The sequence below is a fragment of the Panicum virgatum genome, chromosome 6K (genome assembly GCF_016808335.1).
Source record: "Panicum virgatum strain AP13 chromosome 6K, P.virgatum_v5, whole genome shotgun sequence".
Lineage (NCBI taxonomy): Eukaryota > Viridiplantae > Streptophyta > Magnoliopsida > Poales > Poaceae > Panicum > Panicum virgatum.
The window spans coordinates 31719557-31743103 of NC_053141.1; the positions used below are offsets into that span (position 1 = coordinate 31719557).

The window sequence follows — 23547 nt, forward strand, 5'->3', positions numbered from 1 at the left end:
CAATTAACCTACGAGAAAACCGCTAAGGAGTTGGAAGAGGAGACTGCTCGATATATAAAAGAACAATTGAAGCCTAAAGTCCCCCCGCCGAGGGAAAAGGTACCTCTAGAACTAGGGAAAAAGCTTCTCGCAAACCTAGACAACCCACCAAAACCGAAAAGCTTACCCTCGGACTATGATCGTACTCTGACAAAGGCACACAAGGTGAGAAATCTGAAGAAAAAATGTGGCAAGACCATTCCTCAGCTTAGCACACAACAAAAAGAACTCGAGCCCCTCTGGGTGCCAGGGTTGCCACTCCTACACCCGACGGACGTACAACTCCAGGCGGACCTACAGGCCGCAATATTTCTTTCTGAAACTGGATTAACGCTAGAGGAGGCAACGGGGCATGTGGAGGCAAAAATCCCTGTCGCTCGCACTATTACTCCATTCCAGCATGGAAAACCGTTTGTCACTGAGGAAGAGGAGAAAAGTCTAGGCACGCAGATGTTCAATTTGCATAGATGGTACCTGCGAATGGCGAAAGACGAAGGGAAAATATTTGGAGTCAAGTATCGTGACCATGATTTCTTCCGCGGGGAGGACGACTTCTGGGTGTACTTCCAAAATTTATATCACATTTACCATCGACAAGCCCTCGACGCCTCTATCATCACCATTTGGGTTTTGTAAGTATCACTTACCTCTACATTAATACTTTTTGTTAACAAGAACATAATTATATGTGTGCATTATAAAATTTGTATTGCATCGTTTAGACAGGAGATCCAAAGAAGCCGAAAACATGGATGGCACCATCAGATCGGCTTCATGTCTCCTTTGCTAGTCAACTAGAAATTGATCAACGAAAGTTACAAGGAAACGTGCGAAAACATGTACGATTCGTTGACTAGGCAAAGTTACAAATCCTATATATTCATACCATACAACTTTGGGTAAGCCTTGATCGACTCAAACCTCTGTTATATTACTAAATAAATACTAAGTTGTCTAATACATTTATGTATATATCCTATCTATATCTGCAGTTATCATTGGATTTTACTCATACTTTCCGTAGAGACCGGCAATCTTATAGTCTTTGACTCAATGAGAAATCCATATTCCGCAATCCAACATATCATAGACCCCTTGAACAGGTAAGTTCAGTTTGCACAATCAAATCTTTTTTCTGTTAATAACAATTCCTGAATATCAAACTTAACTTTGAGCGCAGGGTTTGGAAAAAATTTGTGAAAAATAACAAAGGACGTGGTCAATGGAGGCCCGAACTGAACGTTAACATGGATTATCCGGTATGTTCATTCATAAAGATTTGTCTAGTTAAGTATATAATCCTAAATTGTTCTAAATTGAGTAATTTATTTGTTTCTCCTTAAGTGTGCGAGACAACAACAAGGAACTGATTGGTGCGGGTACTACGTATGCGACTACTTGCACATCATGACTCCATGCAGGAAGGCTACTGATGAAGAAACGAGAGTACGTCCAAACCGTTCACTAGTATATTTTCATAATTGTACTAACGCACAGAATGTTAATGCTTTTTTCCTAAATGATAGATGTCTCAAATGGGGGATGAATGTTACTCTACTGATCGGATCAACGCCGTGTGCGAGCAGCTCGCCGGATTTATTTTGTACGAGATCTTGGATCCTGGAGGCGAGTTCTACCACGACGGTCACATCGATAGAGGACTTTCATCGACATCTTGAGGAGACTAGTAGTTGGACGGCTAACATGACTTGTACATTTGTAAATATTTTTAAACATTATGCCTTGATGTTTGTAAATTTGTAAATATATTAGTTCATGTAATTAGCTTAATTATATGCTCGCATTTCACTTTAAGTTAGTTTCAAATATTCTCTGAAAACGAACACGAACAACCAATGAACGTAGAGTACTATAGAGCTTGAGTGCGTTTAGCAATTATAAAAGAATAAATAGTAATAAATAGAACAAACAAAACTGGATTTGGGAAAAAAAGGGAAAAGGTCATTGGTACTGGTTGGAAATACCAACCGGTACCAAAGTGGCTACCACCTTACGTCAGCGTGGCAGCCTCTTTGGTACCGGCTGGTATTTCCAACCGGTACCAATGGAGGCCTAAGGCACCGGTTGAAAAACCCGGTGTCTTAGGTAGAGGCTAATGGTCGCGGTTGCGGGGCACCGGTTGGGAAACCGGTGCCTTTGGCCTTTCTCAGCCGGTGCCCAAGGCCCGTTTTCTAGTAGTGGGAGGTTGGCCTCCGCCGCCTGCGAGGGAGTGAAGATAGGGTTAGTAAGAGGCGAGGTGAGGGCTGATAGAAGAGCGAGAGCGCGAGAGCGAAAGAGTAGAGTACAGTTTCGGGCATGTCGCCGATGAGATGGTATGGCCGGAGACGGCGGCGGTGAACCGGAGAGTGGAGGAAGAAGGGGACTAGCGAAACCTTTGCAGCTTAGCCCTTGGGAGAAGAAGAAATTGGCTCAGCGCCACACGGGCCACGGTTTTGGGATTTGAGAGAAATAGAAAACAACTTTTCAAATAAGAGAAAAATAGAATACAGCAAAATATGAGAAAAATAAGCATAATCGTGATTCTATTTGTAATTAAAATATATTTTTTACTTATAAAGTGAATATGTTTTAGAGAAGCAAGATTTTTTAAGTAAACAGGTAGCTTTATTAATTAAAGAGTAAAATACACTTTGGGTACATGAACTTGCAGTGCTGTGTCAAATAGGTCTATAAACTTAGAAACCGGACATCTAGCCCCTCGAACTTGCGAACCCGTTCACCCCAGGTCCAGTCCGGTTTTGCATGGCTTGCATGGCACTGTGCGCCCGCGATTTGCTACAGTAAACCCGGTTTTGTTTTTCTTGTCTAATTTATTTCGGCTGAATCTTTGAAAAATCATAATTCTTCGATACGACATCGGATGAAGATTATTTTTATATAAAAATTGTAGCCCTCGACGAGATCTACAACTTTCTAGTTTTGAGTTTTTTCATTTGATGATGTTAAGGTGCTCAAAAAATTATATAAAATTACAGCACCATAATAATCGCGTACTTTTGCTTGTCGCATTAGAAAATTAATATATTTTTTGTTTATTGTCAAATAAAGACACTTTGTATACCAAAATTTTAACACTTTTAACGATTTAGATTCTTGTAGTTTTGAGTTTTTACATTTAAAGTTGTTAAGATGTTGATAAAATAGTATAAAGCATCAACGTCTTTTGCGTACTTAATATGCTGCTTTATACTGTTTTATCGACATTTTAACAACTTCAAATATAAAAACTTAAAACTCTAAGAATCTAGATCTTTAAGAGTACTAAAATTTTAGTATACAAGTGTCTTCATTTGACAACAAACAGAAAAATATATTAATTTTCTAGTGCGACAAGCAGAAGTACGTTATTATTATGGTGTTGTACTTTGTATAATTTTTTTGGGCAACTTAACTTCATCAAATGAAAAAACTTAAAACTAGAAAGTTGTAGATCTCGTCGAGGGCTACAATGTTCATATAAAAATCATCTTCATCCGATGTCGTATCGAAGAGTTATGATTTTTCAAAATTCAGCCGAAATAAATTAGAAAACAAAAAACAAAACCGCGGTAACTGTAGCAAATCCGGGTTTACTGTAGCAAATCGCGGGCGCACAGTGCCATGCAATCCATGCAAAGCCGGACTGGACCTGGGGTGAATGGGTTCGCAAGTTCGAGGGGCTAGATGTTCGGTTTCTAAGTTTATGGACCTATTTGACACAGCACTGCAAGTTCATGTACCCACAGTGCATTTTACTCTTAATTAAATATTTAAAGAAAAGCCAACTAAGGTTCAATACATGGGCATATCTAATTTACAGTCGCCCGGAAGCATACCAATGTACGGCCGACTTCCGGCCGGCTGTTGAAAGAGCTTCTCACGTGTTGAAACATATCTTGTTTCGATAAAAACTTTTTGGAGAATTTTTAAAGAAAAAAATTGAAGAGTGGGAAAAAGTTTTTCACCCACGTATTAAAAAGTTTTTTTCGCCAATATTAAGTTGTAGTACAGCATTTTTTTGATAAAAATTTTTCAAGAAAAAAATTGAAGAGATCGAAACCTTTGATGAGGAAAAGTTTGAAAGAGAGTTTTGAGAAAAAATTGAAAAATTTTGAAGAAAAAATTTTTGCATCCAAAATGAGAAAATGTTTTCGCCAAAAAGTTTTATAAAAATTTTTGCATCCAAAAATAAAAACAAAAAGAAAAAAACGTTGCTACCCGGTCCCCCGCCGCCGCCTGGGGCAAGGCCCAGAGAGCGCGTTGTCGTGTTGCGCGCGGAGCTCACCCCGAGGAGCCCGCCGCCTCCGCCCAACCACACCGGTAAGCTCCGCTCCACCTCACCGCGCCGCCGCTGCCGCGCCCAGCCGCTGCTGTTAGGAATAAACCCAGCGCGCGTGTGCGCAACTGGGCGTGTGCGTGTGTTGTGTGCGGCATCGTGTGAGTGCGTGGAGCCGTCAAGTCCGTGGTGTGTCGCGTGTGTGCGCACGCGGGCGTCGCGATGTGTGCATGTGCGTGCACGCGCAGGAACGGCGTGATCGAGCGCCAATCACGTAGGAGCGATTGTCGGTGCGATCGTGGGAGGTGATCTGTGTTAGGCGCGCGGACGTTGAAGACCGTTGGAGCGGGCGCATTGGGCGGGAGCATCTCCAGCACGCGGCGGCTGCGCGTCAGAGCGCGTCGTCCGCGCCGTGGCGAGGCTGGCGGCTCGTGCCGGAGTTCTAGGCTAGGTGGTGGGGCGTGGGTGCGTCCTTTGGGCTATAAAACTCCTACTGAAACTCCTACTGAAACTCGCAATTCAGTGGGAGGCCAGTCTCAGTAGAAGTTTCATGGACATAGATAACTAAACTGAGAACTAGATAACTGTGTCAGATGAGTTTTATGGTGATGAAACTCTCCTCACATTCCATAAAACTCCATCTTTCTTTCTATTTGCCACGTCAGCAAAATTGATGATATTTAATGTCATGAAACTCCCACTGAAACTGATCTAACACTCTTATTTTCCATAAAGACAGGGCAGGGTTCCGAAACATCAACAAAAGTAGTTGAGACAAAAAGTATCACAGCAGGCCATTATGGAAAACGTACTTGTCAGAGACTACAAAAGTAAGGTTGTAATTATATAGCATGGAACATTCACTAGCCGTGCAGGGTCTCCAATAGTCTGATCCGGCACGGGTAACTCCTGAGTGGTGGAAGTGACCTACGAGGGGAGGATGTGATGCCAGGCTAGTAGCGAACACCTTGATCCACAGATCGATCAGGAGACGATGACACACCCACGGGGCATTTCCCTTCTTTGAGGCATGTAATGGGGGCCTTGACATCATTCTCTGTTCGGGATCTTCTCCCTCCATTCAGCCTTACATGGTGCGGTTCGTTCCGATAGGGGAAAAAATGTCGACAAGGATTCTAACTTCAGCAAGGCAATCAGCCTTTTCCCTGCTTCAAATAATGCAAGATCTGTGCAGCCAAGATGTTGACCCAAGTGTCCGGCACGCCGGGTAGGCACCAATGCATGCAGTCCTGTCCGTATATAGCCACTGCGTCCTTCTTGCCGAGCCAGATAGCTGGATGGGCGTCAGCACGGAACTCACTCATGTAAGTCAGGTTGAGCAACTGAATATCAGTGTCAGCTAGGGCTTCCTGGATTGCTGAATTCATCATCCTCGCATCTTTGTTCACTCCCCCAAACCGGGGATCAAACCAAGAATCGAGCTGCACAAGGTTTTGTGTAAAAGAATAAGCAATCCCAATTTTGAAATGCATAATCTGAATCAGAACAGTTTGACAGTCAGAATCGCACCTCATGCTCTTCAAGGAGTCTATCAGATACACAGCTGCCATTGTGATCCCACTCGCCTCCATAGAAATGCCTAGGTGATTGTGTGCGCCACATCTTCAGTGCTTTCCTGGGAACCTCCCTTTCAATGTAAGAGGCCATACTTTTCAGAACTACTTTCAGTCCATCGTCCATGCCAAGTGGAGGCTCAATCGGCTTTCCTCCTTTGTAGAAAACCAGGGGAGTCTCTTTTGGGAATTTATATGTATTCCACCTGATAGGAAGTAATGCGTAATTACAGAAGGAATAGTAATGATGAAGTTACACCTAGACGACATAGACCTTCATGGGTGAAATCTGGGCAATGCACATCGAGATCAATGCAGCAGGAGAGAAAATGCTCTGCGAACAAACTGACACTAAAACTGAAAGCTTCCTATATGCACTGCAAAACAAACTTCAAAATGGGGTTGCCTTGAAAAAGAAAAATGGAAAGAATGTAAGAATTGCATTCTTTGTGGGTTCCTGAAAATGTGGATTGTGTCCCTTTTCAGTGTACCATGGCCATATTTATTTGGGCTAGCTTCAAGGAAGCACTAGGTGGGACAAAGTATCATCTTCTATGAGCATTGGCTCACATTGGAGGCAACGTATTAGCATATGAAACTTTTCTTATTCACCCTGGACCACAAGGAAAATATGGCCATTGAAAAAGCTTTCTGCACTCAACGAATGAAGTCTTACGAAATTCTATCTTGGCAGAAGCAGGGTGTGCTGATGGGCGGGGGAAATCGAGGAAAAATCTACCCCAAGTGGGAAGATGGCCACAAGCCCACAAGAGTTCCAGAAACTACAAAGAGAAGGTCTGCAAGAAGACATTATGGCATGGCTAGTGTCTGGTGTGGGTGTGGCTGTGTTAGGCCAGTAGTGGCCCGTGTGCATGCGCGGGCTTTTGTTCAGCTTGATCACTGCTATATCTCTTTTGTAAGCTGGAAACCCCAACAAAGTCAGTCGTAAGAGAACTTATATGATTTCTATAACCTTTCTCTAAAATAATAGTAATGTGAGATAATATTGTTCATGACCAAATTTATTCTTCAAGAAAATCGACAATAGCAAGTGGATATAACTGAAGGTTCTTGTTAAAGAAAGGCCTTTTATGACTAACATGACCTCATGTGAAGCTGTGGGCCAGTACCGTACTGCTGTGAGAAACATTTGAACAATCCCATTGCTCCGGCTAAATAAGAAATGGTAAATTTTCACTTTACTAGTACGCAAAATGAAAATTTCAAGTTTGGGAATGTCAAACTCACCAGTGTCCAGTGTTGAAAATTAGCACATCATAGAACTTTGTGACATTTACCCAATCATCAGCAGGGATGTCAACATCCACTCTGTAAGTTCCTTTTATTCCATTCTTCTGAAGTTCTTTGGACTTCCCCACATGCTGCCACCTTTGTATAATTAGTTAACACCAAGTGAGTTTCATGATTTTATTATATTTAATTTACAAAATTACAATCCTGTTTTTCTCAAAAAGAAAAAAACCACACAGGCGCACAAAATACAAATGTCTGGGTCACAGAGGTTTAACAAATACAAAGTTTATGCAGCATATAAGTAATGTCGCGGTACACGTAATCCTAATTTAGTCATCCAACCATGAGATAGATAAAGATTCTTTGTACAACAAAATGCACTTCATGTCAATTTGCAGGCGTTGCAATATCAAATGTACAGCACAGCAATAGCATAGTTGATCACAAATCAGCAGAAAAAACTACAGAGCTGACTGCTGACATCACTGTAGACACTAACCATGAGGCTTTAGAACAATAGTTGCAACATATATCATCCTAGTTTCTTCAAGGGAACAAAACCATCATAGGAATTCAATCCCTTACACATCATGTATGTATATACTGAAACCAAGAAAGTTCTTACAGACTAACCACGACTGCAACTTATCTATATTTCTATTTATCATCATCAGAACTCTTGGAATACAACTAACTCCTAGCATCACACTCTCGAGTAATGACACTATTGCAGTCTTGCCCTTTTACTTGTTCAATAATTGTTCCTGATTTCTCAGAACTCCCCTCAGTTGCATGTTTGTATCCTAAAAAAGCCAAGCTAACAGAAATATCTCATCTCAAAGACAACTACTACAGCAATGTAGATAAATAATATCACTATTGCGAAAGTAGATAAATAACCTCAAATTCTCAATCTATCCTCTTACTCACAAATTCTCGTTCGCACTCTCTGCATCCTAGGAATGCATTAATGCAAGTATGCTGCCACCTCTTTTGCCTATGTTGAAAACTAACAAAACCGGAAAGCAACCGCTATCAGCAGCAGAGAGCACTCACTGACGTGTACTTGGCAAGCAGGACGGCGCGGTGGTAGGCGACGACGACGTCCTCACTGGGAAAGTACCCTCCGCGCCACGCGCCTTGCCGCTTCCACTTGCGCGCGCCGTCGTCCGCCGAGCGGAGCGCGCAGAGCAGCGCGACAACGAGGTTCTCGGACAGCGAGTCCCCCACGAGGCCGACACGTCGTCCCGTGGCCGCGGCCAGGAACCCCGCGGCGTCGATCCTCGGGACGACGGCGCCGCCGCAGCGGGTGGGTGCCCAGGAGAGCGCCGCGAGCTGGGGGCGGCCGTTGCGGAGGCAGTTCCAGGCGTTGCGGTGGAAGGGGCAGGATGGGGAGTAGAGCGGTGGCGGCGCGGGGGACGGCGTCGGCACCCACCGCCCGTCGGCCGCATCGGAGAGCGCGGCGCCGCAGGGGAGCGGCTGCGGCGTGGGCAGGCGTGGGCGCGGGGAAGACGTGAAGAGGAGGAGGAGGAGGATGGTGAGGGTTATGGGGAGGAGGAGGACCACAGGGAGGCGGAGGCGCGGCATTGTGCCCGCCTCCGGCGACAACGCGCAGACGCCGCCCTCTTCCGCCTCTGGGCGCCCCGGTGTCCTGCTCTGGGCGCTCGCGCAGCTCTAGGCGCGGAACCCCCTACTCGCGCGGACGCAGCACCGGCGCCACGTCCCTTCCCGGCCGCGCGCGGAGCCCACTGCCCGGCCGCGCCAACCAGCGCGGCATCCTGCTCTGGGCGCGCGGGTGCCCAGCCCCGGCCGCGCGGACCCCACGGCCCGGCCGCTCGGAGCCCCCGCCCCGCACGCGCCCGCCGGCGGGCCTCGCCCGAACGGAAGGCCGTGCCCCTCCCAGCCCGCGCCGGCCGGGATCTGAGGGCGCTCCCTAGGGCGGCGACGGCAGGGACACTCCCCTAGGACGGCGACCGGCAGGGGCACTCCTGGGGCGACGACGGCAGGTCACGGGCACCTCCCTGGCAGCGGCAGGTCACGGGCAGCCTGGGACTGGGAGGGGGATTGAGGATAGGGTATTTGGGATAAGGGCAATATGGACATTTCACTAGATGGTTCCCACCTGTCAGAGCTTGTAAACTGTTAAGGGTATAGGGGTAAAAAAAATTGGCGCGAGGGTACACAGATGCATCTGAAACTTTTAGAGGCATGTTGGTAATGATCAACTTTCATTTTCATAAGAGCATACAGGAAAAAAAACTCGCGACCTAGAGCTTCCAGCTTTCTTCTTCTGGGCCAGGCCATATGAGATTGTGGGCTGCTTGGGAATACGGGCTATTAAAGCGGCCATAGTGCTAGAATTTTTCCATAATCGGATCCTAGATTTCGTGAGAAATTTTTTACTTTTGGCGCCTCCCAGTCGAGGGTGTGTTTAGACGTGTAAAATTTTAAACAAAATTTAATGTAGCAATTTTCAACCGAAAATTAGAAAGACTAAACATAATCTAATTATAAAACTAATTACACGAATAGACGGAAAATCATAAGACGAATCTATTGAGCCTAATTAATCTATTATTAGAGGTTGTTTACTGTAGCACGACATTATTTAGTCCAATTAAGCTTAAAAGATTCATCTCGCAATAATTACACTTGGAGGTTATAAAATGAGTTTTGTCAGTTATCCGTATTCAATACTCCTAATTAGTGGTCGTTCGAAATTACTATAGTACTGAAAAAAAAAATTGGGATCTAAACAAAGCCTGACTGAAAGGCGCCAAAGGAAAAAGTCTCGTCGAGTTTCCGCATCACTTCTTGTGGGAAATCATGAACAAACTCTAGACTGAATCCATATAGGTCATGTACACATAAAAAATTTATTTTGCATTTACAACTCATCAACTCTTAACGAATACCTTATCTTCAACTATTTGCTTACATTAGGCGTAACAGTTGGCACACTTTAACTTCAAAAATGTAACCCTTAAAAGAGAACTCCAAAAATGGCCCGCTGCTAGCCCTGTGCAAATAGGTCTTGCAGCTTGTTCTGCCGGAGGAATTCTTGGATGGCTGAACGCAGTGCGTGATTAGGGATGGTATCACGGTTTGAAAGTGATTTGTTTGTCACAGGAGATGTGTCATGTCCACTATCCAGCCAACGTCTAAGAGCATCAGCTTCGTAGGTGAAGCCATCTGCTGCCACCTGAGGATCTCTCATGACAACCTGAAAAGACAGGCAATAGCAGAAAGTTAGCTATCTGACGGCAGGCAACACCAAAAGAACAGACACACCTAATAGTTTTTGAATGCATCACCTCAGAGATCGGGCAAAGGAAGTAGGATGGCGTGGTAACAGCTCTACTACTTTCACTGAACATGGATTGAAAAGAATGTGACAATGGTGCAGGAGCTTCCTTTACCATAGGATCGATCACCCTCCACACATCGCGTTGAAGATCAGGGCGTTTCTGCCTGCTGAGCTCCGAGCACGGCAGACCAATTCTTGCAAGCTGCTCTGCCTGCCCCAGAGGCCACTCACCTGCCGAGTGATCCAACACAGAATGCAGGTCATCATCGTTCAGGGCCCCCTGCACCACCCTTATATATGAGGCGTAGAGGCGCCCTTCCGGTCAAGAGGCGCAGGATGGTAACACCAAAGGAGTAAGTGTCAGACTGTGGTGTAAGCTCTCCTGTTCCAAAGAACTCTGGGTCCATGTATGCTGGTGTCCCCATAGGCTGGGAGGTGAAGTGTGCGTCACTGCCAGTGACACTGGACTCCAGCAAAATATGGGAGATCCCAAAGTCACTGACCTTGCTCCGTAAGTTTGCATCGAGGAGGATGTTGCCTGACTTGAGGTCCCCATGCACAACAGGATGAGGTTTGTGCTTGTGAAGGAAAATCAGTGCGGAGCAAACCTCCCTGATGATTCGGATACGCACCTGCCAAGTGAGTGGCAGGGTGTTGTCAAGACAGTTTAGACGATCTTCTAGGCTTTCATTTGGTAAGAACTCATAAACAAGTGCTGAAGCTTCAGGACAGGCCCCAATAAGGGTGACTAGGTTTGGATGCCTCACTCTACTGAGTATAGCCACCTGCATATATATAGAATTATAGATTAGAACAAAAAAAACTTGTTGGCTTTGTTCTTACACAATGTTGTATGCTTATACAAAATAGCAAAAGATGCATTTTACCTCCTGCTGGAACTGTGATTGGGCATGCAAGCTTTCAGTATTGAGTATCTTTATAGCTACTGTAGTACTGCGAAGAAAACCTTTATAAACAGATCCAAATCCACCTCGACCAATGTTAAGTGAACTGCTGAAAATCTGGGTAGCCTGTTCCAACTCTATCAAGGAGAATTCAGAGTTCATTGCTCCATAGGCACAAGGTGCTGTGAGCTCTTTCTCCATACGCATGCCCCTTGCCTCTTTAACCGCATCATCTCGCTCCCGCTTCACTTTATTGTACTCTGATATGCGGTGTTCCAGAAGATGCTTCTGCTGGTTTGCCTCCTGCAGCGCATTGGCATTCTCATTCGAATGGTATCTGTACCAATCAAGCTCGTTTTCGAGCATTAATGTTGCTTGCTTCAGAGATTCTTTCTCTTTCTTTTGTTGAGAGAGTTCTTCCTCTGCTTCCTGTCTTCGTTTCATTTCCTTAATATACATATATTTCGATGTTTTCGCCTGTGAATGGAATTAGCAATGGACGAATTGTTGATAGAAATATTTGTTCTAAGTTCAGGAGAAGTACTTCGATCCTACTTTAATCTAAATCATATGTGAAAAATATTCAGCACACATCAAATCCTTTTTTTTATTAACAGAAGTAGTTCCTTCTCATAAGCCAAGACTAGACTGTTGTAGTTCTTGAAATTTATCAATATGTTCAAATAGCATCCACATTAACTGGTATCTCTGAAGTTCAGAAGGCATTGCGCATTCATCTTGCGTGAACACTAAATAGCTGGTGGATAGATACCAAAAGGCTATGTAACAAACAATACCCTTTTATTTTCTTTAGGATCTAAAAAAACTCCAGCATACAGATATTCAATAAAAAAAAGTAATGTATATGGATTATGCCAGAAAATGTTAATACCTCTAGATTAGGTTGAAGATAACTTTGAAGATCCATTTTGGGATTGCCAACACTACAAGTTGGTCGTGCTGATTTTGACTTGGTCAGTAGGCAGTAATTTGCTTCCCTGGAAGAATTCCAACCACTTAAGTGAAGAAAATACATACTAGTGAAATCAAAGATTTGTTTAAGCTTCAATAATAAACTTTAAATAATTATTCAACTGAGAAATAAATAACAGACATGTTACTTGAGAAAATACAGATTATAAGATCAATTATAATCTAAACAGCTTCTCATAACATGCTAACTGTAAATATAGAAATAAAAGCATATTTTTAACCAACAAATCACATGCTAGATGTAAACATTTCCATTTAGCCATGAATTATGTCATTTGATCAATTTGTTGTGGTCTATACTCTATAGCCTAGATTATCAAGAACTTGTGATCCTTTTGTTGTGATGTACAACATTGCAGTAAATACTACGTCGATAACAAAGGTTAGGTTACTGAATCACAATGTTTTGTACAACAAATATTCGGATTTTGGAGTAGGATGTTCAAACTAATAAATGATACAAAGTCAAATGGAGTAGAAGTTTTTACTTAAGAATCGAAAGTTTCAGTCATGCAGTTCTCTATACAATGCAAAATGATTATTCATTCAGATTACCAAGACTTCTGTAAAGACTTCCTTAGGTATGTCAAAAAGCAGCACAAAGCTGTGTAGATCAACACAAGAGAACTGAAGCAAGAATTCATGAAGAGGACAATAGGGGATTCAAATCCTACCTGAAAAATATTAGCTTTCCTTTGCAAATAAACCATATGTTGCAGTGTGAGTGAGCTTGTTGCATCACGTTCCTTGCTGTCTGAGACTCTGGTGCTTTCATTTTCCTGGACAGCACAACAAAACCATAGTTCCTCAAGATCAATTCTGATTATGTGCCATAGTAGTTTCTAATACTGAGAGGGAGGGAGGAGGAGGGAGGGAGGGAGACCTCCTGTAATGTCTATTTGCAGCTGCACCCATAACAAGTTCAGTGACCCCATATATTTTTATCAGATGAATAAGCCCCTCATCGATTTTGGTGAATAGAAACACCCGTTTCTCAGCCCTAACCTGACCGAAGCAGAAAAGGGAGTTTACTTGATGTTAAACAGAAAATGTGGATATTGCTCTATTTGTGTGCTCTTAATACATATTAGTACTTACCTTGTACTCACATTTATTATCAAAATAGTAATATGCATTTTCTAAGTGAGTTAAAATATGATTAACTTTGAACATATCGAAATCCAGGATGCAATCTGTCGTGGGAGCTTTTCGCTGGCCACTGCTATCAGCGGCAGAAGTACAAGAAGAAACCAGCGACAACTATGCAGGATTAACGGAAGGATTGAGTTGGTCGGTACTCAGTAGCGGGTTTTTAGCGTCATTGTTATCCCTTGGTTGTTAGCTAATTTGCTAGCACCATATATGCGCGCTCCATAGCCTGCCGTGGGGCAGACCACCTATATGAGATGTATATCTTTTGTATATCTTTTAAAATCCGGCAGCATTATATGGTCTCATGTTTATAAGATGGTCATTATATGGTCTGCCGTGGGGCAGCTAATTTAAAATCCGGCAGCATTATATGGTCTGCCGGATTTTAAACCGAATATCCTCTTTTTAACCATGTGTATTGATGGTCATTTTAATGTTTTCCATGACTCAATACAAATGGTGAGTTCGTCATTTGTGTAGGTGGCAATGTTGTGGATCTTTATTTTTATGTTTTCCATGTTAACATAAATGGTGAATTCACCATTTGCATAGGCGGCGATATGATCGACCCTCATATCCAGATGTTGAAGTAACCATCCGCAGCCATAGTTTACAAGTATGTGATGTTTTGACTTTACTTATCCAAATATTCAAGCGTATACACATTACGAGTGAAGATGAGAGTCGTCCTCAACCTTGAGCCCCCCCATTCTTCAACTATGGCACCTGAAATTTGGACGGGGGCTGAGGGGGGGATCCATGGATCCCATAGCAGTAGGGGAGGCTCGAGCCCCCCAGCACCCCCCTAAATCCACCACTAGTTCCACAGGAGGTAGCCCAGGGGGTGAATGTTGTCGTCCATGAAGCACTCCATGAATATGACACGTGAATAGGTCTCCAGGGGCGTCCTAAGAACATCTCCACGGCCTTCTCACATAGACCACGGTCACTGCTGAAGTTGCAGAACTGGAAGACGAATCCAGAACAGCCATTTGCAATGGACTGGCCTTGTGCTGTCACGACATTCTTCTAGTCAGGATGGGGAAGACGTGCCACCAGTTGACAGCGATGGAGGACAGTAGTCGCATCCCCAAAAACAAAGTCTACCGTACCAGATATGTCGTAGTCGCGGTAAAACTGATAGTCATCCTAGGCAAAGACCGTATCTTGGTAACCCTCCAAGGAGCAATAGTGCACAACTGATTTGGACGAGCGGGCGAACCGCCAAGGCTTGATGCTTGGATGAGACAACAGTGTTCTGGATGGTCAAGTCCTGGGCCAAGAAGACAGGACCATCCACGCCCGCACAAGATAAGTTTTTAATTGTTATTAGTCAGAATTGAAGTTTAATTTGGAGATCTAACCAATAGTGAACAAGCTCCTAGCTTCCAAACATAACTAGTGGCGGATTTAGGGGGGCTGGGGGGGCTCGAGCCCCCCTACTGCTGTGGGATCCATGGATTTCCCCTCAGCTCCCCCTCCAAATTTTAGGTGCCATAGTTGAAGAATGGGGGGGGTTCAAGGTTGAGGACGACTCTCATCTTCACTGTTGGGCCAGCCAGAGCAGAGAGCCATCCATTTTGAGTTTTGGCCCAAGTTGTTGAAGCCCAATTTGAATACAACACTGATCCCAATTCCCCCTCCAGGCCTCCACAACCAAACCCACCAAGTCCCTAATTCCCTTTCTCGAGTTGGAGGGGTGAGCGACCCGGCGGCGCTGCGGAAGAGCGAGTGGCGGCGCGGGATGCTATCGGCGGCGGCGGCAGCGCGAAGCGCAGGCACACGGCACGCGCGAGCACAAGGTACGACATGCGCGGGCACGTGGCCAGTGCTGCATGCGTGGCAGCAAGCAGCAGCGGGTAGCGGCAGCCGGTGGTCGGCGGAGGCCTGCAGCAGCCAACGGCGTGTGTGCACGCTGCACAGCACAACACAGCCAAAGCCGGATCCTTTGAAGAAAATCAGAAAAGGTAAATAAAGCCTCATGTTTCAACAACTAGTTGGCAATATGTAAATGTCAATTATTCAATCATTTAATTATTAATCCATTCATTATCAATAATGCCTAGAATTGCAAGATGTCCAAGAGAACACTGCTCACCTATTTTTCAAGCAGTAGCAGTAGTACTCCTCCAGAGACTATTGATAACACAAGACAACCAAAAATGCCCAGAGTAGAGTTTGGGTGCTCGGATATCATTAGTGATCCTGGTCTGCGCAAACCAATTGATTAGTATCCATCTGAGATTAGAGATCAAGTTAAGAGAGCATATGTTTGGAGGGGTCCAACTCAACAAGCTCTCGGTTTTACATATCCTCGTAAATGGCAAAGTGGTGAATGGAGATCTTTTCAGCAATATTGGTTTGGGAAATATGATTGGTTAGAGTATAGTGAAGCAAATGATGCATCATTTTGCTTTTATTGTTATCTCTTCTTTCAGCCAGGAAAGCCTAAAAAATTTGGTAGTAATGTCATTGCAAAGATTGGTTACGAGAAGTGGAAAAAAGGCTTTGGAAATATTTGATAAACATGCTGATTCTCAATCTCACTGCAATTCAAGGCTGAACTGTGATGACTTTATGAATCAAAGGACAAGTGTGGCTAGAAAATTTGAAAAGCACACCAAGGAGGAAGAAAGTCGATACAAGATTCGCTTAACATCTTCTGTAGATGTTGCAAGATTTCTCATAATGCAACTGATGCTTTTCGTGGGCATGATGAGTCATCTACTTCCCTCAACAAGGGTACATATAGAGAGATGATTGATTGGTACAAAGACAAGGTTGAAACAATGAAGAATGCATATAATAATGGGCACAAAAATTGTCAAATGTTATCGCCAGATATACAGAAGGATATTACAAAAGCTTGTGCAGAGGAAGTCACAACCTTGATTTTGGATGAGATTCAGGGTAGGAAATTCTCAGTGCTTATTGATGAGTCTCGAGATGTTTCTATAAAAGAGCAAATGGCTATGATTCTAAGGTTTGTGAATGACAAAGGAAAGGTAATGGAAAGGTTTCTTGGACTTAAACATATTGAGAAATGTACATCAGTTGCATTGAAAGAAGCTATGGTCAGCATGATTTCTAGCCACAAGTTAAGCATCTCTAAGCTTCGTGGGTAGGGTTATGATGGTGCTTCCAATATGAGGGGTGAATTTAATGGTGTGCAGAAATTGATTCGTGATGAAAATTCCTATGCTTTCTATGTGCATTGTTTTACCCATCAAGTGCAATTAGTGGTTGTCGCTGTTTCAACTTCTACTCCAGCTATTGCATTTTTTAACTATGTTCCTTTGATAGTCAATACGGTGGGTGCATCATGTATGAGAAAGGATATATTGCTCGCAAAACATCATGATAAATTGTTAGAAAAGGTAGAGAACTGTGAGATTTCCACTGGAAGAGGTTTGAACCAAAAAAGTAGTCTTACTAGGCCTAGAGATACTAGATGGGGCTCACATCTTAAAATATTGCTTCGTATTTTGGTAATGTGGGAGGCTATCTTGGAGGTGCTTGAGATTGTGAAGAAAGATTCCATTAAACCAACATGTAATGGTGGTGCTTTTGGTTTAATTGGTAAAATGGAAATCTTTGATTTTGTGTTCATCATGCATTTGATGATAGAGTTATTGAGCATTACAGATAATTTGTCACGTGCTTTGCAAAGAAAGGATCAAGAACGCTTGCAGGATACAAGAGACAATGGATGGGAGACTTTATTCAAAAGAGTGAAGTCCTTCTGTGATAAAAATGATATTATAGTGCCAAATATGGATAAGAAAGTCAATGCTAGAGGGACATCTGCACGTAGAAGGCCAAAGGTAACAAATATGCATTTCTACCATGTTGAGATTTTTCTTGTGGCCATCGATGCCATTCTGACAGAGATGAATTATGATTTAGTGAGGTTAGTTCATAGTTATTAGTATGCATGGCCGCACTTAACCCAAGGAACTCCTTCTCTAGCTTTGATGTGGATAAACTTGTGAGACTAGCTGAAATATATGCTGAAGATTTTGATGTCGGCCTTTGCTGTTACTAAGTGAACTTAAAGAATTTCATATCCGTGTTAGAAACAACAAAGAATTTCTTGGATGCACAGAACTTTCAAAGGTTGCTGAAATTATGGTCAAGACCAATATGAATACATCTTACCCATTGGTATATCAGTTCATTGAACTAACATTGATACTTCCGGTGGCAACTGCTTCAGTTGAGAGGGTCTTTTCAGCCATGTCTCTTATAAAGACAGATTTGCGCAACAAAATGGGGGGTGAATGGCTTAATGATTTGATGATATGCTATGTGGAGAAGGAAATATTTAGAAGCATTGCTAATGAAACAATCATACAATGGTTTGAAGCCATGAAAAAACATTGTATGCTGCTGCCTCAAAAGAATGTAGTGGTATGCTTAAATCTCTTCTAATTTCATAGTTTCGTGAAGATATTATTTACCTTGTCACTAATTTATTTTGCCTTCTGCAGGTCGCTGCTAATGAAGAAGAAGCATAATGGAGTTTGCATTATCTTTTGGATTCATAGTCTGGTACTGCTCATGATTTTAGATCAATATATTGTTGTTATGGTCCGTGGTATGGTATGTTAAGGTTCCAAAAAAAATTTCCTTTAAACTTGAGCCCCCCCCCCCCCCCCCCCCCCCCGCCCCCATTTTTATTTCCTACCTCTGCCGCTGAACATAACATTTCAATTACATTAAAAACGCATTGCTGGCACAAAACTAGCTTCCATGAAGAGTGCAGGCTTAGGGAAGAGTTAGCAAGACAAGCAAATGTGCACTCTGTTCTTGTAATGTTACAAGCAAATGCGAGAAGGGCTCATATATCATGGCATGTTTATGTACAGGATGAACATTTAGCATGGTAGGCGGAGGGTGCAAGAATAAATAGGGTGTTTGGTTGCTCGCCATCACTTGGCACGTCAACTTGTGGCACGTCGCACGCTGCTCCCATTTAGGCTGCTACAGTGCTTGATTGATTTTTGGGTTTTGGCGCCGTCACACAGCTTTTAGTTAATTTCCAGTGCAAACTTTTGCCACACCTACAGTATGTTTTTCTGCACCCACTCAGGAGTGCGGTGTGGCAGAATATAGCTTTGAACCAAACAGCCCCATCCAAACCCCAAAGGACAAAGGCCAAAGGGGAACTAAACTACCGGCTAGTGGGTGATGCTACTTCCCGACCCGAGAGTCAATCTGCTAGTGGTCTGGGCCAAAACTAGTCTTTGTGGTTTTTTTTTTTTTTGTTTGGGCCGACTTGGTTTGGTCGTAATTGGGCTGAGGTGGCCAGTGGGCTGGTTTGGTTGGGATCACAATTAAGATGGGTCAGTCTGGTCTGTTTTGGTTCCTCGTGGATCCCCGTCGCCCCTATCGCCTCGTGGTCATCGGCGGCCTGCTGCTGCCGTTCGCTGGTGGGCCATGGTGCTCGCCGATCCGGCAGCTACTCCTGCCCTTCTCCCATGGCTCCTCCTCGTCTTCTCCCATGGCACCCTGTCCCCTCCCTCTTCTTCTATTCCGGCAGTTAGCGAGGATGCAAGGCCCTGCAGTGGGAAGCAGCGAAGGGGAGGGCGGAGCACGTGCAGCCGACGTGGCCATCGCCGTCGGCGACGGGGTTGCTCGGCGGCCGCGTGCAGACTCAGATTGACGAGGCTTCGGTCTGCTGTCTGCACGCTGGCGTCGGCACTAAAAGTTTTGGCTTCTGATATAGAGATGAATGGAGCTTTGTGCTGGGCGATAACGCCGACGAGGCAGCGGCCGGCGGACCAGCAAAAAATTAAAGGCGCAGCTGGGCTCTTAGGTTGACCGGCGCCAAGGACGATTGCCCCGTTCCGATGGATGTTGTTCACCTGTGCCTATCTCCATGAATGTGAGCATGAGGCTCCCTTTCTGTGTTCAACGCTTCTCTCTCCAAGCGTTTGCTGGCAGTATAGTTGGCTCAGTTTGGTTTGTGTTTGGGTTCGATTTGGTTTTGGTTTGGTTTGAAAAGACAAACAGATTGGTTTGGCTTAGTTTTTGAGAGATGTAATTTGGGGTGGTGGGGTTTCAATCAATGAGCAAAGTAGTAAATAATTTGGTGCGGTTATGATCCGGATCCTAGACCATTAGCAGGTTGACCCGAGGGCGGCTAACTGAGATCTTTTGCTTCATCTTGACGTCTCGACAACATCATATGGTGATAGCTAGTCATTCCACGGGCTGCGCTAAAGCCCATCGGAAACTTCAATCTAAGTCATTGGATCAACATCGAAGATGTATTAGAGTTTGGGTGGACCTGCCCTTGGATTGGATATCATACTTTTGCAAATCTCCCCTCCCACCTCTCTGCGCCCCTCCCTTGGATGTTGATCTGATGGTCTAAATTTAAATTTTTATAGTTTGTACGAAGAGGTTGGTTTGCACCTAATATGTTCCCTTAAACCGCTCTACTTTCTATTTATACCTACCTGGGCACAAGGGCTCCCTCCAAGTATAAAAGTATTAATCATATTCAGCACGGATTGCACACGGAAATTAACAGAGTCTCTTCAGTTAATTTCTGGGTTTTAGTGAACAATTGAAAAGCAAATAATCAACAGCTATATTACCCACCAGTATATATAACAACACAGGAAACCGAACAATTGTAATATAGACTTGCTACTATCACCGAGGAGAGAATACGCAAATCCACCCAAAAGGCCAAAACTTGAAGCGCAAACGGTGCACACGCGCTAGAGATGCGGGCCCACTAAGTGAACAGATCAGGCCCAACGCGTGCGCATCAGAACAGAACAGATGGCTAGCTCATAAAAGTCTACCTCATCATAGAAAGTGTTCTTCGAAAACTATCTCATAGAAAAAAAGTTGGCTCCATACTTAAGGCCAGCTCCAGCGCTGGTTCCAATTGTTCTCACAGCACGAGTAGAACAAAATCAGCGTCCAGTGCCCACTATGTTTGCGTCGTTCATGTAGGACCATCTCCGGGGGAAAAAAAACAAAACCACCCGGCAGCCTCCCTCTCCTGCGGACGGCCATACGGGCAGCACAATATTTAATTCAACTCACCAGCTCCACGAGTCGAATCGTCTGCAGAGGTCGATTTTCACTCTAACACCAACGATTCGCATGCCACAGCGGTCACGGTTTGACTGAAGCTGCCCACGATTAGTTTTTGGCATACATTGGAGCTGGCCTAATGGATGGGAGCGAGAGAGGACGTAGGACCCAAAATGTTTAAACAATGTGCTGATTTGGACAAGCATTGGTGGAGGCTTTACGAAAGATGAGAGCGCTGGTGGACAAAAAAGAAGAGAGCAACAGGCTAGGCCGAAAAGGAGCCCAAGAAGACCAGCCTGCGCCGAACAACAACAGCCATTTGGGCCGTTTGGGCTGCTTGACCTGGCCCTTATAATGAACACTACAGTATCTGTTTCGTTTCTCAATCAAAACAAATAAAAAGTGTACCTTTGTGTTCTCAACTGATGAAATCACTGCTTGACCTGGCCCTTATAATGAACACTACAGTATCTGTTTCGTTTCTCAATCAAAACAAATAAAAAGTGTACCTTTGTTTCTCAACTGATGAAATCATATATAGAGCACGATTGGTGACACAAATGGGGCAGGTAGTGACTACCAGTGCCGGATCGGCCAATGCACGGGCACCTGATCCTCGTTGGGTGCCGCCGAGGCAGGATATATGGAAGATAAATATTGATGCAGCTTTTTCTGAGGACCTTGGGGGCGCATGGGGTTTTGTAGTCCCCGATAATCATGCCAGAGCCGTCTTGGCAGGAGCAGGCCGAATTGCAGTAGTGAGTGATGCCCTTTGTGTATCCACACTGCTTGCATTGCGTCATTACAGACAGACATGCAACATGTCATGGTGGAGACGGATTCTTAGACTTTGGTCAAGGCTCTACAATCTGATGAACTCGATCGTGCTCAAGGAGGTGTGTTATTCAGAGAAGCGAAATTCCTAATGGCCACCATTTTAGCTCGGCATCTGTGGTGCATGTTCACCGTTCTTGTAATTCAGTAGCTCATGAATTGGCTCGTGTTGGGCATACTAGGGACTTGGATCATCCTGCGGTGTGGGTGCATCCTCTCACGGACTTTGTAAACACTTTATTGGTTCGCGATTCCGCTGAACCTCAGGTGCTCTAAATAAACCAACGAGCTTAACTAAAAAAAAAGATACGCACAGCACACAAGGCTTACCCACAGTTGCCGTCTCCGGCATCGGGTAGTCGTCGTCGACGGCGCGGCTCCCGGTGATGACAGTGATGCCGGCTCCATCGCCGATGAGGGCCACGTTCCACGCATCGTCCGGTATCCGGACGATCTCCCGGTACACGCCCTTGCGCACGCGGACGGTGTACCGCAAAGTGCTCTTCCGCGGCGCCACAGCGATGGCAGCGCCGATGCTGCTGAAGTTGCCGCTGCCATCCTTGGTGACAACGACAGCGTCGGCACGATCCGCCGCAGCGGTGTGCTGCTACAACATCGTCTCAGCCCACGCGGGCGTCGCCATCGCCGTAGCACGGTACGCCTATCGATTGTTGAACATGTACAACACTATGTAAGAAAGGCACAAAAAAGACACATTCATCAGAGACTCGGAATTAAAACACGTCTCAAATATCATATTAGAGACGCGTGTCAACTGGACAAGTCTCTAATATGTTGGAAATAAATGGCTGTAGACATGACGCGTCTCTGATGTGAAAACTAAACGGGTCTGTGATAATATGGTAGCCATCCGAGACGAGGTTTGATGAAATGTGTCTATGATGAAGACATGTATATGAGACGTGTTTTGAGAGTGTCTGTCCCCGTCCCTTTCACCCCCACGTGGGTCCCACCAGTCAGAGCCGAGACATCATCATAATATGGTAGCCATCCGAGACGAGGTTTTTTGGTGCTGGACTCCACTAAGTCCAAGTTTGACTGACTATTGGATCATATCCTGCTTGGATCCAAAATTTTCAGTGCCTCGGGTCTGTCAACTAAAAGACTGGTTGCTATGTTTTATTCTCATTTTTTCGATCTGTAGTATGATGTTGTTAACCTGATGATATATTCCCCATGATGTGCAGGTAGAGTTCTTGGTTAAGTTTAAACTGAAGTTACTTAACTTTTTAGCTGTACTCCCGCAATTAATATCTTGTTGTTAATTTCTGCCAAGCAAAACTGGAGGGAAGTGAAATGCTGATAATCTGATTGTTGTTATGCACCATATTTGCTTATACTTCTGTTAGTCAAATGCTAGATAAGGATTGGCCAACTATAATATCGGCATGTGTTTAATTTAGCTGTGGTGCATAGGTGTACACCCTTTCTCTTGTAATAATTAGTATGAACATTCATAATTTTGTATTTATTTCCTGGTCCAGCACTCTGATGCCAGTGCAGATGATTGTCCAAACAATTCCATATTCCACAAAATAACTTTGAATGCTCGTGTAATCATTGAAGCTCATTTGAAGTTCATCAATAGTCATTTAATTGGCAAAACAAATATACCAAAAACCCCCTAGGAAAATTAATCCCGGCCAATCTCTCGTAATCCCTGCCTATCCCGCTGATCGCTGAATCATCGCGATATCTGAACGTCCTCGTTTCAGGTGGAGAAGCCGCCGTCCTCCGAACTCGTCGTAGAGGCCGGCGGGCAACTACCATCTCGCCGGCGCACGGCCACCGGCCACTACCATCTCGCCGACGGCCACCGGGCACTGCCATCTTGCCGACGGAAATCGACGCTGCGACACATCGTACTCCATCCCAGTTACGTGCAAGTTCAGGTCCAGATCTTATTAGCTTCTTAGAATTGTTGTTCGGCATGGTGGCAAACTGGCACATGCACATGGTGGCCATTCCAAGCCGGCAATCCCAACTATTTTATTTGTCTAGCGCATTCTGCAATGGCAAATCACGTATCATGGTAGTTTATTAGTTTCATGAGTGTCATCAATACTAGCTCATTAATGCTAACTCTTGTTCATTGCAGGAGAAGGATAAGTGGTTGTATAGTAATGGACGAAGCTG

General features: G+C 44.4%; 1 protein-coding gene and 1 pseudogene across 2 annotated transcripts; both read right to left on the minus strand.

The window, feature by feature from the left end:
• Window positions 1-5016: 5016 nt before the first annotated feature.
• Window positions 5017-9187, minus strand: LOC120713645 (protein trichome birefringence-like 12). Of its 2 annotated transcripts, none has more exons than XM_039999573.1 (4): window positions 8204-9187; window positions 7138-7278; window positions 5846-6095; window positions 5017-5757 (listed from the first exon to the last, which is right to left on the minus strand). In XM_039999573.1, the coding sequence occupies exons 1-4, from the start codon at window positions 8728-8730 to the stop codon at window positions 5470-5472; spliced, it is 1206 nt and encodes a 401-aa protein (XP_039855507.1). In that variant the 5' UTR covers window positions 8731-9187; the 3' UTR covers window positions 5017-5469. The 2 variants fall into 2 exon arrangements, with proteins under 2 accessions (XP_039855507.1, XP_039855508.1); XM_039999574.1 differs by having other exon boundaries at window positions 8200-9185.
• A 785-nt stretch (window positions 9188-9972) lies between these two features.
• LOC120713395 lies at window positions 9973-22033 on the minus strand (annotated as a pseudogene).
• Between the last annotated feature and the right edge of the window lie 1514 nt (window positions 22034-23547).